Raw genomic sequence first — 17,802 nt, 5'->3', positions numbered from 1 at the left:
CCTGCCCCTGGACCTCTGTGGTACGTTCCCCTCTTCTAGCGCCGGGACACCTCCCTGTGAGGTAGCTGTTCGCGCTCTATAAATCACATTATTATTATTATTATTACTGTTGAACACCATATGTGCGTACAGTGACAGCAACACTGCGTCCTCTCCCTGCTTATTTACCATCAAATGTAAGACTCCATCTAGATGCCTTAAATTTAGCCTGGTGCTCCTGCGGGGCATGAAGCCTGATTGGTTGGGGTGGAGTACGGAGGTTATCACCCCACGGAGTCTATTAACAATGGCCTTCGCGAACACCTTCGTCTCCATGTTCAGCAGTGAGATTGGCCGATATGAATTACAGTCCTCTGGGAGCTTACCCTTCTTAGGAATTACCACAGTTGGGGCCAACCCTTGGTCTTTTGGAAGGTTACCCTGCGCTAACGCCTCCTGAAACATTTGAGCATATGCTGTGCCATTGTAGCTGCCATTCCCTTGGACATTTCGGCTGGCAGGCCGTTGGACCCCGCTGCCTTTCCAGACTGCAGATCTCTAATAACACGTTCTACTTCTTCGACAGTGAGGTCTTCTTCCAGTTCTTCACCGCCACGAGCGACAGCGTGAAGGCAAATGTTTCTTAGGAGTTCGACACAATCTGCCTCGTCCTACACAAGGCAGATGTGTATAGTTCCCCCTATTGTGGTCGGCAAAAGCGATCTCCCTCCCTGTTTTATGAACCGCACCATCAGAGGTACAGATCTGTAGGACCCAGTTCCTTCCCATGTCCCTGTTCTCCAACCAGGCTATCATTTTGTTGGCCTTGTTTCCAACATCTTAGCCATCTCTGTCTCGCTCTGGCCTATGCCCGGGCTTTGTCTTCTATTATGTAACCTCTTACCTGTGCGGGTGGTCCCAACTCACGGGTCAGCTAGTTCTGTTGGGTTGCACCGGTCATGCCCAGTTCCCGTAGATTTCACTGAAGGTAGGCCCCAGCACTCCGTCACTCCCTAGCGGTCCACGGGTAGTCTGAACTGTAAAAAGCTGCCTGCATTATCCGGATCTTGCCTCGTCTCGGTGGTCTCTGAGACATTGTTGCGTCGGTTCTTTTGTCGAGTGTGTCCCAATTTCCTCCAGCTGCCAACCAGTCCCATACTTCTTCAGGGCTGGAGAAGTGCCGGCCCTTGCATTTTAGTAACTTTTGAACCATTTTAACTAGAAAAAAAATATCTATCTATCTATCTATACTACTGGCAGTCGCCAGTAGGTAGTTATAGTTAGGACCTATTTTCCATAGGAAATCCGCAACATTCTATTCCCAATAAGTCTGGCGCCGGTTGACGAATCTTCGCGAAATTTTTTATATATAATATATATTATTATTTTTTTTAACTTAAATCTGCAGATTATGCAGCAATGAGACATTATGCCGCTTATGTGGCAAATCTATAATTATGTGAAAAGGGCCATGGCAGCACAGAACATAATTCAAGTGGCCCTGATCCCTAGGCACCATAGTAGATATGGAGAACTTCAACAGCAGTTGTCCTGTGTGCCAGCAGGTGGTGTTGTGCAGCTTTAAATTGGCCACCTACCGACCGGAAAGTGATTGCACACTGCCCTCTGTTCCTTTCTTTCTATGCCTTCCAATGCTGATCCAAAGTTCCCTACAAAATGTTCCATTCTTCCATCTATTTTCAAAATGATTAGACAATGCCCAAAGGAATTATGCCCCTCCAAAAACTACAGACTTCAAACCATGCCTAGACTCAAGAAAGCAGATGTCCTGTCATGGACCTACACAAGATGTTTTTGGTGCTTGGGCTCCGATCACTGCTCTTAAGTCATGCAGCAAGTGTGGCTTTATGCACCCGAAAAGCTATTATGGACCGAAAAGCAAAACTGTAGATCACCGAATACCAGAAGAGGTCCCATCAAAGTCCAGGTTATGAGCTGTTTTTAAGAAGGATCCACTTCACGTTTGTAGTCTTCAGTTAAGTCGAAATCTGGGAGCAAAAACAAAATGACAAAGCAAGACTCTACCCCAGACCACCGCTCTAGCTCGTAACAAAAGGTGCAAGCTCATCAAGGGACTGCTTCAAAGTCCCTTGATTCAGAAAGTATTTCCTCAGCTGATCCCAGCATGACCTGTAACTGTCACTTCAGATAGCATCTTTCTAGGAGGCCATGCTGCATATCTTTAGTGTGATTCCGATTCCCTTTGCATGCATTAGGGCTTCATGGAGCCGCAGGGTCCTCTAGACGGATAACCACTGGTATTCTGGATATCCATGGATTCTGTCCCCTTGTGACTAGTTACCAGACCCTAACAGATTCCACACTCACCCACGAAATACATAAGGCTTAGGCTCCACCTCTGCCTTCTGACCAAGGTCGGCACCGAGACGATATTTCTGACGTCCCGCCTCCAGGCCCAACTCCGAATCACCAAGTCAAGCCTTCTGGCTCAATACCAAGTTGGCAAATAACCTTGTCAGAACCGAAGCCCTCCAGTTCCAAACGGAAATCCAGCTCGGAGCCGAAACACTCCACTCCGATAGCTAAGCAGCCTTTGGAGCCGAAATCTTCTGTACCGAAAGGCCAGCCCATGCCGGCGCCGAAACTGAAAGATGTCCCTTCAAGTCTGAATTTACATATTGTTCCACCAAAAACGGATCCCAAACAAGAGACTGTATATTAACCTTGAAACAGGTCATATTCATACTAAACTACCTCAGAAACACAACGTTCCTGATGAGGACACTCATTATAAGATTCCTTTAAAAAGAGAAGTCTGTTGCTACTAGTCCTTTTCATCCGCCACCATCATCCCCTCACCACCCTCCTCTACACCTTCAAATCCTTTGCAAATCACACCTCAGGATTCTCTTCAATCTCACCATGATGGCGATAATATTGATGATGGGGGTACACATTTACTAGTAGATCCATGGACAGATTACACCATTGATCCTCCAGCAGATAATGACCCAGACCTTTACCCTGCCAAGCCATCTCCTCCAGATAACAATGTATCCTATCAAGAACTCATTGCCAGGGCTGCACAATATCATGTGGTGGCACTGCGCAAAGAATCATTAGAGGATAAATTTTTGTTCGAGACTTTAGGATCCACACATAGTTTGTCACAAACACTTCCTATGCTTAAGGGCATGATGAAACACGCTGACGAAATTTTTAAACAACCCGTGCCCGCACGCATCTTGACTCCTAGAGTTGACAATAAGTATAAGGCCTCCCCAACAGATCCAGTATTTATTAAGGGCGGTAGTGTCCAGTGCTCGTAAGCGGGCTAATTCCTAAACAGAGGACAGGACGCTCCTCCACCAGATAAAGAGTCCAAGCTAATCGACACTTCTGGCAAGCGCACAGCTGCTCAAGTTGCTAATCACTGGTGCATTGCAAATACGCAGGGCCTTTTAGCCAGGTATGACCGGGCACACTGGGATGAAATGGAGCAATTGCTTCAATATCTCCCAGATGAGCATAAAACAAAAGCGGAAGATTTGGTAAATGAGGGTAAGCTAATTTCCAATTCTTCCAGAAGGTGTGCTCTAGATGCTGCTGATACTGCGGTTATAGAGATCAACACTAGCATTTTGCTTAGGAGACCTACTTGGTTAAGGATCTCCGGGTTTAAGCCTGAGGTCCAACAATTCATTCAAAACACACCATTTGATAAGAAACATCTTTTTGGTCCTGAAGTTAATCAGGCATTAGAAAAAATGAAAAAGGACATTGAAGTGGCCAAATCCATGGGAGTGCTCCAGTTTCCTTCAAACAGAGACTCCTTTTGTCATTCCTTTAAACGAGCGGGGTCACATCCTCAGACCAGAATACCTCCACCTACAAGGGTAATAACCAGTCCTCTCCCTCATGTTTTTTTTCGAGGAGGTTATAGAGGGAACAACTCTAAAGGTAGGGGTAAGGGCAAAACCCCCCATAACTCCCCTTCGCCTAATAAGTAGTGACTTACTCACGCTTCCCCTTGACCATACCACACCTTTCGGGGGAAGACTTCAACAATTTCTCCACATTTGGCAATCTATTAACACCTGACAAATGGGTGATTTGAATTATCCAACATGGTTAGTGCCTGGAGCTTACCAACAATCCTCCGAACATTCCACCTCACTCTCACACATTGTCTCCAGAACACCTGCAATTGCTTGAACAGGAAGTTCAATCTCTTGCTCAAAGGAGCTATAGAACTGGTTCCAGTACAGTACCAAGGTTCAGGGGTTTACTCTGTTTTTTCTGATTCCCAAAAAGGACTGTTCCTTAAGACCTATTCTGGATCTCAGAGTTAAACCAATATATACTGTCGGAACACTTTCACGTGGTGACCCTTCAACAGGTACTTCCACTTTTACAGAAGGCAGATTTTATGTCTACTCTAGAATTAAGACACATATTTTCATGTTCCAATTCACCCAGCTCATCGCAAATACCTCAGATTTGTGATAGCAGGCAAACATTACCAATTCAAAGTACTTCCCTTTGGAGTGACTACAGCACCCAGAGTATTTACCAAATATCTGGCGGTAGTCGCGGCTCATCTCAGGAGACAGCATATTCACATCTTCCCCTACAACTGGCTCACCAAAGGGAGCACTTACCAAAACTGTCTACGACATACTCAAATGACAGTAGACCTACTTCATCAACTTGGCTTTATGGTCAATGCACAAAAATCTCACCTGCATGCTTAGCAGATGCAATCGTACCTAGGATCCACTCTAGACACAGTCAAAGCTCTAGCCTCTCCCAATGTAGCCAGAATTCACAACATTCAGTCTATGATACTACAGTTTCAGTCCAACCAAACCTTACCAACCAGTGTTCATGCAACTGCTGGGAATGATGGCGTCTTGCATCGCAATTGTACCCCATGCAAGAATCCACATGCGCCCCCTACAAGAGTGCTTGGCACATCTGTGGAATCAGTCGCAGGGTCAATTAACCGATCTAGTGTTGGTAGACTGCCGTACCCATCGCTCTCTGCAGTGGAACCTACAAAATGTATCAAAAGGACGGCCTATCATCGACCCCCATTCCACAGATTGTGCTCACAGCAGACGCATCTCTGACAGGTTGTGGTGCCCATCTCCAAGATTACACAATACAAGGCCTGTGGAGCAACAAGCACAAATGTCTCCACATAAACTATCTAGAGCTTCTAGCAGTTTTTCTAGTGCTCAAAGCTTTTCAAACACACCTAATAGGTAACACTGTCCTATTCTGAACAGACAACATGACAGCAATGTATTATGTGCAAAAGCAGTGAGGGACGCACTCTTTCCAACTGTTACAACTTGCTCAGACCATTTGGAGATGGGCAATCCATCACAGGATTTATCTTCTGGCAGAACACCTCCCAGGAGTAAACAATAAGATTGCCGACCTCCTCAGCAGAAGGAGACCGCAAATTCACGATTGGGAACTTCATCCCCAAGTTCTCCATCCATACTTTCAACAATGGGGATTCCCACAAATAGACTTGTTTGCCACAGCCGACAACACAAAATGCCCAAGCTTTGGCTCCAGGTTCCCACACCCGCTCTCAAATGGCAATGCCCTATGGATGAACTGATCAGGGATATTTGCATATGCTTTTACACCGCACCCACTCATTCCATGTCTGGTTCAGAAGCTCAGGCAAACATCCCTCACACTAATTCTAGTAGCTCCCACATGGGTCCGTCAACCATAGTACACCACCCTGTTGGAGCGGTCACTAGTTCCACATCAGAAGCTGCACCTCACCACCAGGCTCCTCACACAGAACCATGGAGAAATTAGACATCCAAATCCCAAAGTACTGAACTTGGCGATCTGGCTCCTGAAGTCATAGAATGTGGTTATTTCAATCTACCACCAGACTGAATGAATATTCTAAAAGCAAGAAAGCCTACCACCAGAGCTTGCTGCGCAGCAAAGTGGAAAAGATTTGTTGTCTACTGCAATAACAACAAAACCAATCCTCTAGAGGTTTCTATACAAAACGTTATCTGTTACCCTTACAGCAAACTGGACTAGCTTATACATCTATTCGTTTGCACCTCGCAGCGGAACAGACAACATTTGTCACTATTCAGAATTCCCGTAATCAAAGCCTTCATGGAAAGCTTGAAAAGGGTTATACCACCAAGGATTCCTCCTGCCCCAGTATGGAATCTCAACAGTGTCCTTACAAGGCTCAACGGTCCATCTTTCGAACCATTGCACAAGTGCCCGTTGCAGTTTCTCTCCTGGAAAGTTGCTTACGTTATCACCTCATTAAGGAGAGTTGCTGAGCTAAATGCATTAACATTGAAAGAACCCTTCTTTCAGCTACACAAAGACAGGGTAGTTCTCCGCACCAACCCTAAATTCCTTCCCAAAGTGGTTTCTGATTTTCATAATGCAATTTTGGAGTATAGTGCTTTGTAGTCTCGGCAATGCATGTGTATCTACAGCACACATGCCTCGAACGGATAATGTTACTCACCAAGTAAGCATCTGTTCTTGGCATGTAGAGCTGTAGATTCACATGTGCCCACCCTCCTCCCTGGGTCCCTTTAGTTGTTGTAGTTCTTCATTACACATTCATTTGCGTGGACATCTCTATACTATTCTTACTTACTCCATTCTCACCCTCTTGCGGGAAAGCAATCTAACAATGGAGTCGATGACCATGCGCACTATCACCGAAAGGAGGAGCCACCTTACCTCGTGACTAGGAAAGACTTCTTCGAAGAAAAGCAACTTGCAAACATCCAGACCCAACACTAGATGGCAGGAGGATGCAAAGCATGTGAATCTATAGCTTTACATGCCAAGAACAGATGCTTACTGGGTAAGTAACATTATCCTTATCAATTATGAAAAGCCCTATTCATCTGAAATCAATTGCGAGTTGATTCAGTCTTGACTGGTTTAAAAATGCTGTATCATCTGATAATCTACTTCTAGGTTGGAGAAGCACGAGCACTATATAATCTTGGCAATGTGTACCACTCGAAGGGAAAACATATTGGAAGTAATGGAAGTAATGACCCAGGGGAATTTCCAGAGGAAGTAAAGGCTGCTTTGCAACAAGCTGCAGATTATTATGAGTAAGTTTCATTGTAAGGTGCCCATAGTATTCTTTATCTCATCAAAATGCAAGATTCTTATTAATACTTCTTCACACAGATTGATCCTCCTCAATATCCTCCAGACTCAGACTGGACCAGCAACCTCTTGTCTTAGTAAAAACTACCAGCGGCACTAGGGGTTGCTGACCAAACCACGGCTCTGCTTTTTCACTGGTAGTGAAGACATGGAGCCACTGAAGTTGTGCGCAGATATCAGTTCATTTTGTTTACAGTCACTGATTACTTATACTGTTGAGGTATAACATGTTGCCACAAAAATTGATTGGTGTTTAACCCTGTCTTTAATGCATTCAATATGTTTCCATTTTAGGCCTCCCCACTAAATATTCATTGTGCCTAGGACTACAACACTTGTCCAGTTATGGGAAATGCACCTTAATGGTCTTCAAAGCAGTTAAGAAGGCAGGCTTTTTTTCACCTGTTCCTTCTCGCCTTTAATTAAATATTCTCACAAGCAGAAAGATTGTGAGGACAGATCTTCCCATTGCCAGTAGAAACCGAAGTACTAGAGGATCTCATCCTTCTCCAGGAACATACCTTCTTTCCAGGAGCATTCCTTGCGCTCCTTCCGCAGCGCTTTAGTTGATTCTTCTGAACCAGTTGCATTTCTTGAAAAGTTGCAAACAAAATTTTCTGTTCATTTTGCTGAAGATTTACAGAATCGAAGTAAGCGGTGCTTGACATTTTAAATACTACTGCTCTTCTCTCTTGCGCCCTCCTGCAGCCACTTTGTAGTTGTGATATTTGACCTCTGCTCTTTTTGGTAGCTGTGGCACCTATACCAGCTTCTGCGCCGAAAAAAGAAGCTCTTAAACAGTGGTAAATATTCATAACGGGAGGCCTCGCCTGCAGGATCCTTACTGAATTTGATGACAACTCTGTTGTGGTGGTTCACTGACCCAACTTCCACTTGGATGCCCCTGAAATCATGCTGAACTGAAACCACTGCTAGGAAAAATGCTCAACCATTTGCTTAACATCTTCTTCCTTGATTCCAAACGTTTGCCTATATGAAAGGCCTGTTCACATTCCGATGCCCTTGCATCAGGTTTCCCACACAGAAAAGATGACAACAGTGAGACAGAGAACTTGCTGGCTACATAGTAAATGGTTACCCGATTGCTTGATAAACTCAAATATGCGGTTTACCATGACTCTACAAATGAACCCGGCATGGCTTTTCCTTCTCATGATGAATATATTTATTTTACTTTTGTTTTTTTATTAAAAAGGTGGCTGAAATTGTAGAGATTCCCTTGCCAGTAGTGAAGGTCAAATCCATCTTGCTTACATAATTCTCCAGTTTGCAATGACTGTAGCTGAGACACTGCTTCCCTTTAACAAGGTCCTGAGGGATTACATCAGTAAGGGGAAAATACTTTTCAGTGCGGCTTGCCTCTTGGCTGGTGGTAAGGTGTCATAAGCCTGCCTCTGCAGACCGATTTGTTTGTCACCACGTCTGGCACTGGATATTTAGTGCAAAAACAACAGTTGATGGACAGAATGCAGAACAATGTCATACATTCACCCCAGTACAGAGATCTGGGCCTAAATCCATTGTTTTTTTGCTCACCTTGCCGTTCCAGTGTGAACCCAGCCATATGCAAATCAGTCTTGACCCTGTGCCTCATGGGAACAGTCCAGCCCGAACTGCCAAGCCAGGTCCTCCCTGGACTGGAAACAAGCATCCTAGGACTGGTTTCGGGGTTTCACCCCTCTTCAGCCAGGATAGCTTGACTCCAATGTCATGGAGAGCAAGCTAGTCAAGCTAGACTGGCTGATGATGGGTGATTCCCTGAAACCGGTCCCAGGATGCTTGTTTCCGGTCCAGGGAGAACCTGGCTTGGCAGTTCGGGCTGGACTGTTCCCAGAAGGAACAGGGTCAAGACTGATTTGCATATGGCTGGGTCCAAACTGGGGTGGTGTGGTAAGCAAAAGAATTATGGATTTAACCCGGATCATTGTGACGGGGGTGAATGTTTGCATTGTCCAGCATTACGTGCATTAGTTGTTTCTTTTGCATATGGAAGGAGAAACCAAACCAAAGTGATGGCTCTTGTTACTGTAAAGCTAAGGGGAATGAACATGAATGTCTTCCCATATCTGGACGACTGATTCCTAAAGTCAGGATTGCCTCAGCTGTGTCAAGCAATCTTATTCAGACTTCAGATTCGGTCTACCGTCTGGTGTTTTTTATCAGCATTCTGAAGTCCTACCTTCAGCTATTGTACCATTTTTTGTTCATTGGGGCGTTTCTGTATATGCACCTCCGGATTTCATTTTCGCTGGGCCAGAAGATTTCAAACATTCAAGTTATGATTGCGATGTTATGCCCGCAGGCATCCTTAAGGAGTTCAGGCTCCTGGGTATGACATCTTGTTTTTTGTGGTCTATGCAAGGTTGATGAGAGCGCTGCAGTAGTTTCATTTGTTAGTAAACTTTCACAAATGTGTGACCCTCTATGCTTACGTGGATCTTTGATTTTGGATGTACACAGACATCTGACAGGTGGCCAACCTTTTTGTCCTCTACTGGCACAACAAACAGTGGCAACAGATGCCTCTTGATTTGGTTGGTGGGAGTCACCTAAATGACAAATTGATCAGTGGCCTCCTGTCACCCCATGGGCAAAGTCTGCGTATACACCTGCTGGAATGGTTAGCCTGTCATTAAAAGTGTTTTCTGCTTTCAGTGTAAGGTACAATGGTCGAGGTGCTTAGGATCAACAGTACCATCATGTATTACATAAACAAGCAGAACAGGTTTGAGACTGGTCTTCTCTGTACAAAGCTCTTTACATCTGGCCTTTGTTTCTGTTGAGCTATGCCCTGTTAGATGCAAACAACTTTGCGGAATCCCCTTTTGGCAAGGGCGATCTCCCACTGCATACTCTGTGTTTAAGTGGAAAATGTATCCATTGTAGGACATGGTAGGGATACCGTCGGGGTTCGAAGATGATCGAACCCTCTACCTCAAGATTAACACTATGCTTTGGCTTAGCCACAAGTCTCAAGATCCAACCCCAGTGAAAAGGAGATTAGGGAAGAGAGAATAAAACCGCCAGTAGCATTTTTCTCATAGGATCCAAGCTGGTTGGAGAAAGGATGACCTCTTGTTTGGAATCATCAAAGCATAAATTTGCAGTTAGGCAAATAAGCCGGTCTAAGCAAAACAGTATTGCATAGTAATGAATATTGTGAACTGAAATAACCAAAATGGGCTTTTAGTGATACTAGTAAGGTTTCTGCTGAATGCTAACCAATGGTGGCTCACTTGAAACCTACATCCAGGATGAAGACGAAGGTGTAGATCATAAATAGAGTGAAGCACAGGATCCAGATGAACAAGGGAGTATAAGCTGACTCTTAGAGGAAGAAGCCAAAGGTAAAAAGAAAACAGGGCAGCCAAAGAAAGTAGTCATAATTGTAGCCTGTATAAAATTAACTCGGGAACAGAGAGGCGAAAAACAACAAAAGTGAGCTGGTGAACAGACTTGTCAAACAGTGGAGAACCCTGCAACTCTGAAGTGTGGTTGGGCACTGGGTGGTTCTGCATAGTGTCCTAAACGCGAAGCTTCCCCTTTTGTTTCAAAAGTTGTACTTAGAAGTGACATAGGCCAATGTTGTACACAGTCCCGCCTCAGCTGCCACTGACTGGCAAGCTGCTCCCAGAGGAAAAACTTGATGACCGATTTCCCTACCACGCGTGGTAGGCAATCATTTTGGCACCCAGCAGGTGCCGCAAGCTATTTTTGGTCTCAATGTTCTTCTAGGTTGGGAGCTTGCTCGCTTATTCAGCCAACATGAAATATCCATTTGTTTTGTTTTGGTTTTTTTAATCATGCACTTCCCCTTCTGGGGAAGCTGATCTGTTTTGGTTTCATGGAATTTAAGCATTCTTTGTTGCTGGTAATCTTGAGACTGTCAAAAAACTAAGAGAGGCTGTCACTCACTATGCTAGATTGGTATTCTGTATTTATTTTCAGTTTTTGATTTTTCTGTGAATCAGGAAAAACCCAGTTTCACACAAGAGTGGTGGGTTCTGCACTCCAATCCTCAAAGTCTGAAGTTATATGCCTGCAGATTGAGATGGGGAATTTAAATTCTTTTGATCTCCCTTCTACAAATTTGAATACATATTTGACCATGCAAAGGCTGACTACCAAGTTATTGTAAACCTGTTGCTTGAGGCCTTTTGGCACTTGGTGTTCTTCTGTGAAAATGGACCTACTGTGACCCAGCTTTTAGGCATGCCTAAGTTTTCACTGTCTTCGACAAACTCAAACGTAGCATTCAACCCAATTACCCTTCCTATTCGTGGCCCTGTTTCTTGTGGTTGAATCTTTTTTCCCCACCTTTGCACCTGGTAATGTCACAGAGATCTTGATCTGACAATGTTTTTTTGATTAATTCACATTTGTTCATAACAGTTATTGACTGAAAACAGTTTTCTTGATCGTGGTTACGGCTGCATTCCTCTCCGTTCACCATGTTCCTTCCTGCCAAGTTTTCTTTTAGGTTTATTAATATTTAGTCTTACTGCTAAAGGACGTGGAAAAAGATTGGGGCAGTGACCTAGGCTTAAGGTAATGCCTTATATAGCTCTGTTAATGCATTTAGTGAAGAGGCTGGCAGAGCTGCTCCGATGCCTCCTAGTGCCACTTGGTAACTATTGCTGTGTCCAGATCAAGTCTGGCTCTTGAAAGATATTCAAATATGAAGAATCTGCAGGAAGACCGAATACTCACGAGAAGAAGTGTTACTAAAGGAGATTAACTTTACCCCACAATGTTTCCAAAATAATATCTAAAGGCTGATTGTGTAAATATTCGCTATACTGTTGTCTTGAAAGTCACAGTATGTTTAGCAAATATCCCGGTGCAAATGGGAATATTACAGAACATTCTGCATTTTCATTAGTCTAGCTTCTTAATTTAATTAGGGAAAACAGCCTCTAAAGTTTTTGCTTTAAAGTGCGATCAGTCGCGGAATTTGTCACGTCGTAATCTCCTGTGTTAGATTCATCTGCTTTATTAAACTATCTTCCTGTTATTTAAAAAATATATTTTGTAGGCCCTTTGTTTTATTAGAAACCAAACTTCAAGTTATCCGCATTGTGCATACCTGTATTCCAATATTTGGGTTATTTAAAGCACAATCAATAGATCTATGAATGCAGTTGCCATTAATAGTCTGCCAGATGGCGTCTGCTAAGTTTGTCCACTCTGACATTCAGGGACCATGCAAGTTGGTGATTGACCAAGATGTTCTGGCACTCCAGTCACCTCCAGAGATGCAAAGCCTTTTGGCACAGGACCTCACTCATCCCTGCGTATCACATGGCAATGGTGTTGTCCATAATAACCAGCAGCAGCCTCCCTTCTGGCAGGAAGGCCTTCAGAGCCAGATGGGTGGCTTGTAACTTCAATAGGCTGATGTGGAGTCTGCCATCCACTGGAGACCAGAGTGACCCCCCCTCTCCAATCCCCAAGTGACCACCACCCCTGCCCAGTAGTAAAGCGTCTGTCACCACTGACAGCTCTGGGTACTGTAACAAGAGTGACCTTCAGCATAATAAATTATGGTAGGTCAGCCACCACTTCAGAACTTGAGCCATGTTCACCGAGATCTGGATGGTGTTGTAAAGGCGGCCTTGATGTTCGGCCCACTGTCATTCCAGTTTCTACTGTAGGGCTTGCACGTCACATCTGAGGTATTTGAAAAGGCTAAGAAGCATAAGACACAAAGATCAAAATGAAGGGGGGAATGGATCACTTGTACCTGCGTAACCAGGGTCATTAGTTGTTGGTGCCTTTAATAAAAAGCCTCATATACGTACGTAGGTGGAAGGGCGGTATATCTTGGTTCTCCCCCTATTCGTAACGTGACAGCGTCATCATCATAGCGTTTATTTTTCGGTATGCTGACCTCCACCTGGAGGTGTACCACCGGTATTGCAGTAGTGTCCAGAGACCAAAAAATTAAGTGCTCAGTGTGAAGTGAGGTTAAAATTATTTCTACATCCTCTTTAGGGTGCAATTGTTTATTGATAGAGGGATGTTGAAGAAGTTTAAAAACAGTGGGTGTGCGTATGTGGATCGTGTTACTCAATCCAGCGCACTAGTGTAGTCCATATTTAAGGTCGACATGTTTCAGCCCCATTATGCCCAACCGGGTCTAGGGGGCTTTCGTCAGGACCAGTGAAAGTGAGCTGACACTATTTGTGTAGCACTTAGGAGTGGGTTACTGTGTGTCCACTCTGATGAATAGTACTTGGGGAACCTGTATGTGGGCATCCTCGGGGGACCAGCAAGATTCTCCCAGCCTTCTGCAGCTGCGGGAGTGTCTGCTTGTGCTTTCTCTGGAAATGGTGCCCTCGGTGAAAGCTTTATTTGGAAGCTGGAAGCTGAATGGATCATCACTTCTTCCTCCCTCCCCCCTTGCGATTTAAGACGCAAGAAGCATAAGAGCCACAGTTCCATAATGATTCAGGATCAAGCCTAGAGTATTGTGATCCTAGCCCAAATGTCCCAGACTCGTTGCGGCAGAGGAAAAGCCTTGAACTCCACCATGTCAAGGGTTGACCCGCTGAATCGAAGCTTCTGTGTTGGAATCAGGTGGGACGTCTGCTCATTTATGGTAAGCAAGGATTTTAGGCATTCCACTGTCGTCTGAAGGTCGTACAGGACTGACTGTAGAGAGCCTGCCTTAGAGAGCCAGTCATCTAGGTACGTGAATACTGATACACCTGACCTCCAAAGAGGAGCCACGACCACCCAAACACTCATATGAACATCCGAGGGGCCTTGGTGAGGCCGAGAGTGAACATCATAAACTTGAAATGCTCCTGATCCCCCCCCTAAACCTGCAAGATCTGAAAGAGACACGTTAGTGATAGATTCCTTACCTCAGAAGTACCCCCAGGCATCATACTGGAGCCGGAAAGTTTTCGTCAGCAGTACCCCTGCGTGTCGGAAGGTGGCATTGTGCGGCTCCGCGTTCTTCATAGGAGTCATGATCGCCAGGATGACATTGTGGCAGCTACTTGGACACCGCCCTCGCGCGCTGACGTCCGTTCTTTCTTTTTCCGCTCCAGCAAGCGCAGATCCGGAGAGAGCAGTACCCCCAGTCAATTTTTTACTGGGTTTTTGGGGACTTTTGTCTCTGTTCTTTTGAGTCTTTGACTCCTGGTGTGTAGAGATGTCCAGATTCAAGTCTTGCAAGGGGTCCTCGCCCTTCTTCTCAACGGCTCCGGCGCCGCGAGACTCCCATGGATCCCAGCCGATGTCGGTTGGCCTAGTTCGACCTCCATCGACGTCTACGGCACCGCCGCCAGCGTCGGTCGGCCTGGTCTCGATCGACGCCGATTCAGACGCCAGTGGTGAATTTCTAACCCTTTGTCCATCCTCCTCCATCTTTTCTTCCTGCCCAGCAGGTTACGGAGGACGGGGAGGACTGGGAGGGTTCTGAAGACCCTCTCGCAGCCCAATGCGAGTTAGACTAGGACTGGTAAGAGAATTTGTAGGACGCAGGTGGACTGGATTTTTCCCCAGAACCTGGCACACTGTCTCCTTCTAGCGTGACTACGGAGGACAGTGGTACTTATTCAGTGGTGTTGCGTAGGGCAGCCGAGGCTCTCCACCTCGAGCTCCCTACAGTGGCCATCAGGACTAACCACCTGACAGAAGTGCTTCGGTCGGCGGCTTCCTCTACGGAGCCGCTGCTGCCCTTCAATGACCAACTTTCGGACGTTCTTTTGGGCACCTGGTCCAGGCCCACCACAGGGGCTCCTGTGGACAGGAACGCGGCCCGATGCCATCACCCGACTCCGGGCGCCCCCATTTTCCTCTCCCAACACCCTACCCCTGAGAGCTTGGTTGTCCAAGCTTCTGCATCCCGGAGCTCATTGCCTTCCGCACCTCCGGACAGGGAATCCTAGAAACTGGAGCAGTTTGGGAAGAAGATTTTCTCTTCCGCCAGTTCAGGGTTGCGGTCTGTGAACACCGAATGCCTCTTGGGCCGTTATTCCCACTCTGTGTGATATACGGTGGCGCAGGTGCTTCCTCAGTGTCCGGAGGAGGCCCAGACTGTACTCTCCCAGGCTATTGATGAGGGGAGAGATGCAGCCAAGTTCACGATTCGTTGTGGTCTTGACACCGCCGACTCACTGGGCAGAGCGATTTCCACGACAGTGGCGCTACGCCGTCACGCCTCACTGAGGACAACTGGCTTTTCAGGGGATGTCCAGAACACTCTGATGGACATGCCTTTTGATGGCACTCGCCTTTTTGGGGAAAGGCAGATAGCGCGTAGGAGCGCTTTAAGGACTCGCGGGCTACAGCCAAGTCCATGGGCCTTTTGGCCATGCGCACTCCTTCGGCTTCTGCTTTTCGCTCCTTTTGTGGCCAAGGAAGGGTCGCCCAAACACGTTTGTTTCAAAGCCACAGGCCTGCGTAGCAACAGTCTCAGCGCAGCCGCAGACGTGGGACCCACCGAGGTGTGTCACGGGGCCAGCGGGCGGGTCAGTACACCACCTCCCCAGCCACCACTGCCTCTAAACCTTCCTAATCCGGTGTTTCAGGCCCATCCAACGCCAGTGGGCGGCAGGATTCGCCTACACTTCCCCCACTGGTGCACCATCACTACGGACAGGTGGGTTTTGCAGATAGTCCAAAGGGGCTACTTCCTCCCCTTCGAGACTACCCCTCCAGCCATGCCGCCTCAGTACCACCGCATGTCAGGGGGATCACTTGGTACTTCTCCAGCAGGAAGTTGCGGCCCTCTTGGCCAAGGGGGCCCTCAAGCACGTTCCGACACCAGAAATAGGTCATGGTTATTATTCCCACTACCTCCTGGTTCCAGAGAAGGACAAGGGCCTGCGTCCTATCTTAGACCTTCGGAACGTCAATCACGTCCTCCGGAAGAGGAAGTTCAAGATGCTCACACTTGCTCAGGTCTTGTCTGCCCTAGACCCGCAAGACTGGATGGTAGCGTTAGACTTGCAGGACGCCTACTTTCATGTCCCTGTCCTGACGGCCCACCGACGCTACCTGCGGTTCACGGTAGGCCACGAGCACTTTCAGTTCACCTTGCTCCCTTTTGGCCTTACCAGCGACCCTCGGGTGTTCACGAAAGTGATGGCGGTGGTCGCAGCTCATCTGCGCAAATCAGGGGTTTGTCTTCCCCTATCTTGACGAGTGGTTGTTGAAGGCGGGCTCGCCCCAGGCAGTCGTCTCCCACCTCCAGACTACGGCCGACCTCCTGCAGTTGCTGGGGTTCTCCATCAATGTGCCGAAGTCACACCTGATCCCCTCTCAGAAGCTCCTCTTCATGGGAGCGGTTCTGGACACGGTGCAGTTTCGGGTCTCTCCTCCCAAGCAGCGAGTCCGGGACATTCGGACTATGATTCTGATCTTTCAGCCCTTGTCCTGGGTTTCGGTCAAGATGACCTTGAGGCTGCTGGGCCTCATGGCCTCCTGCATCCTGCTGATCCATCATGCCAGGTAGCATATGAGGGCTCTGCAGTGGGACTTGAAGTTCCAATGGGCGCAGCATCAGGGGAACCTGTCCAACTACGTCCAGATCTCGGAGGGCACTGCACAACATTTGCAGTGGTGGCTCACAAACGAGCATTGGGTCAACGGCAGATCCCTCTTCCTTCCCCAACCGGAGCACACAGTAGTGACGGATGCGTCCCTTCTGGGATGGGGCGGCCGCATGGGAGAGGCGGAGATCAGAGGCCTCTGGGCTCTAGCGGAGTCCAGGCTCCATATCAACCTTCTGGAGCTCCGGGCGATCCTACTTGCACGGAAGGCATTTCTTTCCTGTCTCAAGGGGAAGGTAGTGCAGGTGTTCACAGACAACACCACCACCATGTGGTACTGCAACAAGCAAGGTCGTGGACCTTATGTCAGGAGGCTCTCTGTCTCTGGACATGACTGGAACATCAAGGCATTTCCTTGGTGGTTCAACACTTGGCAGGTTCTTTGAACGCCTGGATGGACAAACTCAGCCGCAGGTGCATGTTAGATCATGATTAGCGTCTTCACTCTGAGGTGGCGCAAGGTCGCTTTCAACAGTGGGGAGAGCCTGGGTTAGATATATTCACCACCGAAGAGAACGCTCAATGTCATCAGTTCTGCGCGTTGGAATTTCCAAGGCGGCGCTCGCTTGGGCAACGCTTTTTGTCGCAAGTGGAGTAGCGGTCTATTGTGCACCTTTCTGCCTATACCACTTCTATCCAGAGTGCTGAAGAAGATTTTTCTTGTGGCTCCGGACTGGGCTCGAAGAGTTTGGTATCCCAAGCTACTCAGTATGAGCGTAGATCCCCCAATCCGACTGCCTCTTCGGGAGGATCTTCTGTCGCAGCAGCAGGGGACAGTCCTCCACCCGAACCTGTCCAGCCTCCACCTCCTTGCGTGGAGATTGAGAGGCGACAGTTGATTCCTTTTGACTTGCCTCCTGAAGTATGTAAAGTCATTCTGGCAGCCAGGCAAATCTGTATACGCCTGCAGGTGGAACAAATTTGTGGGATGGTGCACAGCAAAGGCTGTGGATCCCCTTTCTGCCCCTCTTTCAGAAGTCCTTTTGTTCCTTCCCTCTTTGGCCCAGCAGGGCTCTGCTCTAGGCACTATTAAGGGCTACCTTTCTGCAATTTCACC

At 47.1% G+C, this 17,802-nt stretch overlaps 1 protein-coding gene across 2 annotated transcripts in view; it reads left to right on the top strand.

Moving 5' to 3' along the window:
- GPSM2 (G protein signaling modulator 2) overlaps positions 1-17,802 on the top strand; it is a 362,291-nt gene that overhangs the window by 162,961 nt on the left and 181,528 nt on the right. For both annotated transcript variants that reach the window (XM_085602218.1, XM_085602219.1), the window contains one exon: positions 6,958-7,100. In XM_085602218.1, coding sequence (XP_085458344.1) covers positions 6,958-7,100 — 143 coding nt within the window. The remainder of the gene's footprint in view (positions 1-6,957; positions 7,101-17,802) is intronic.

Source organism: Triturus cristatus, chromosome 4_2 (genome assembly GCF_964204655.1).
Source record: "Triturus cristatus chromosome 4_2, aTriCri1.1, whole genome shotgun sequence".
NCBI lineage: Eukaryota > Metazoa > Chordata > Amphibia > Caudata > Salamandridae > Triturus > Triturus cristatus.
This window is presented reverse-complemented; position numbering and strand designations above follow the sequence as displayed.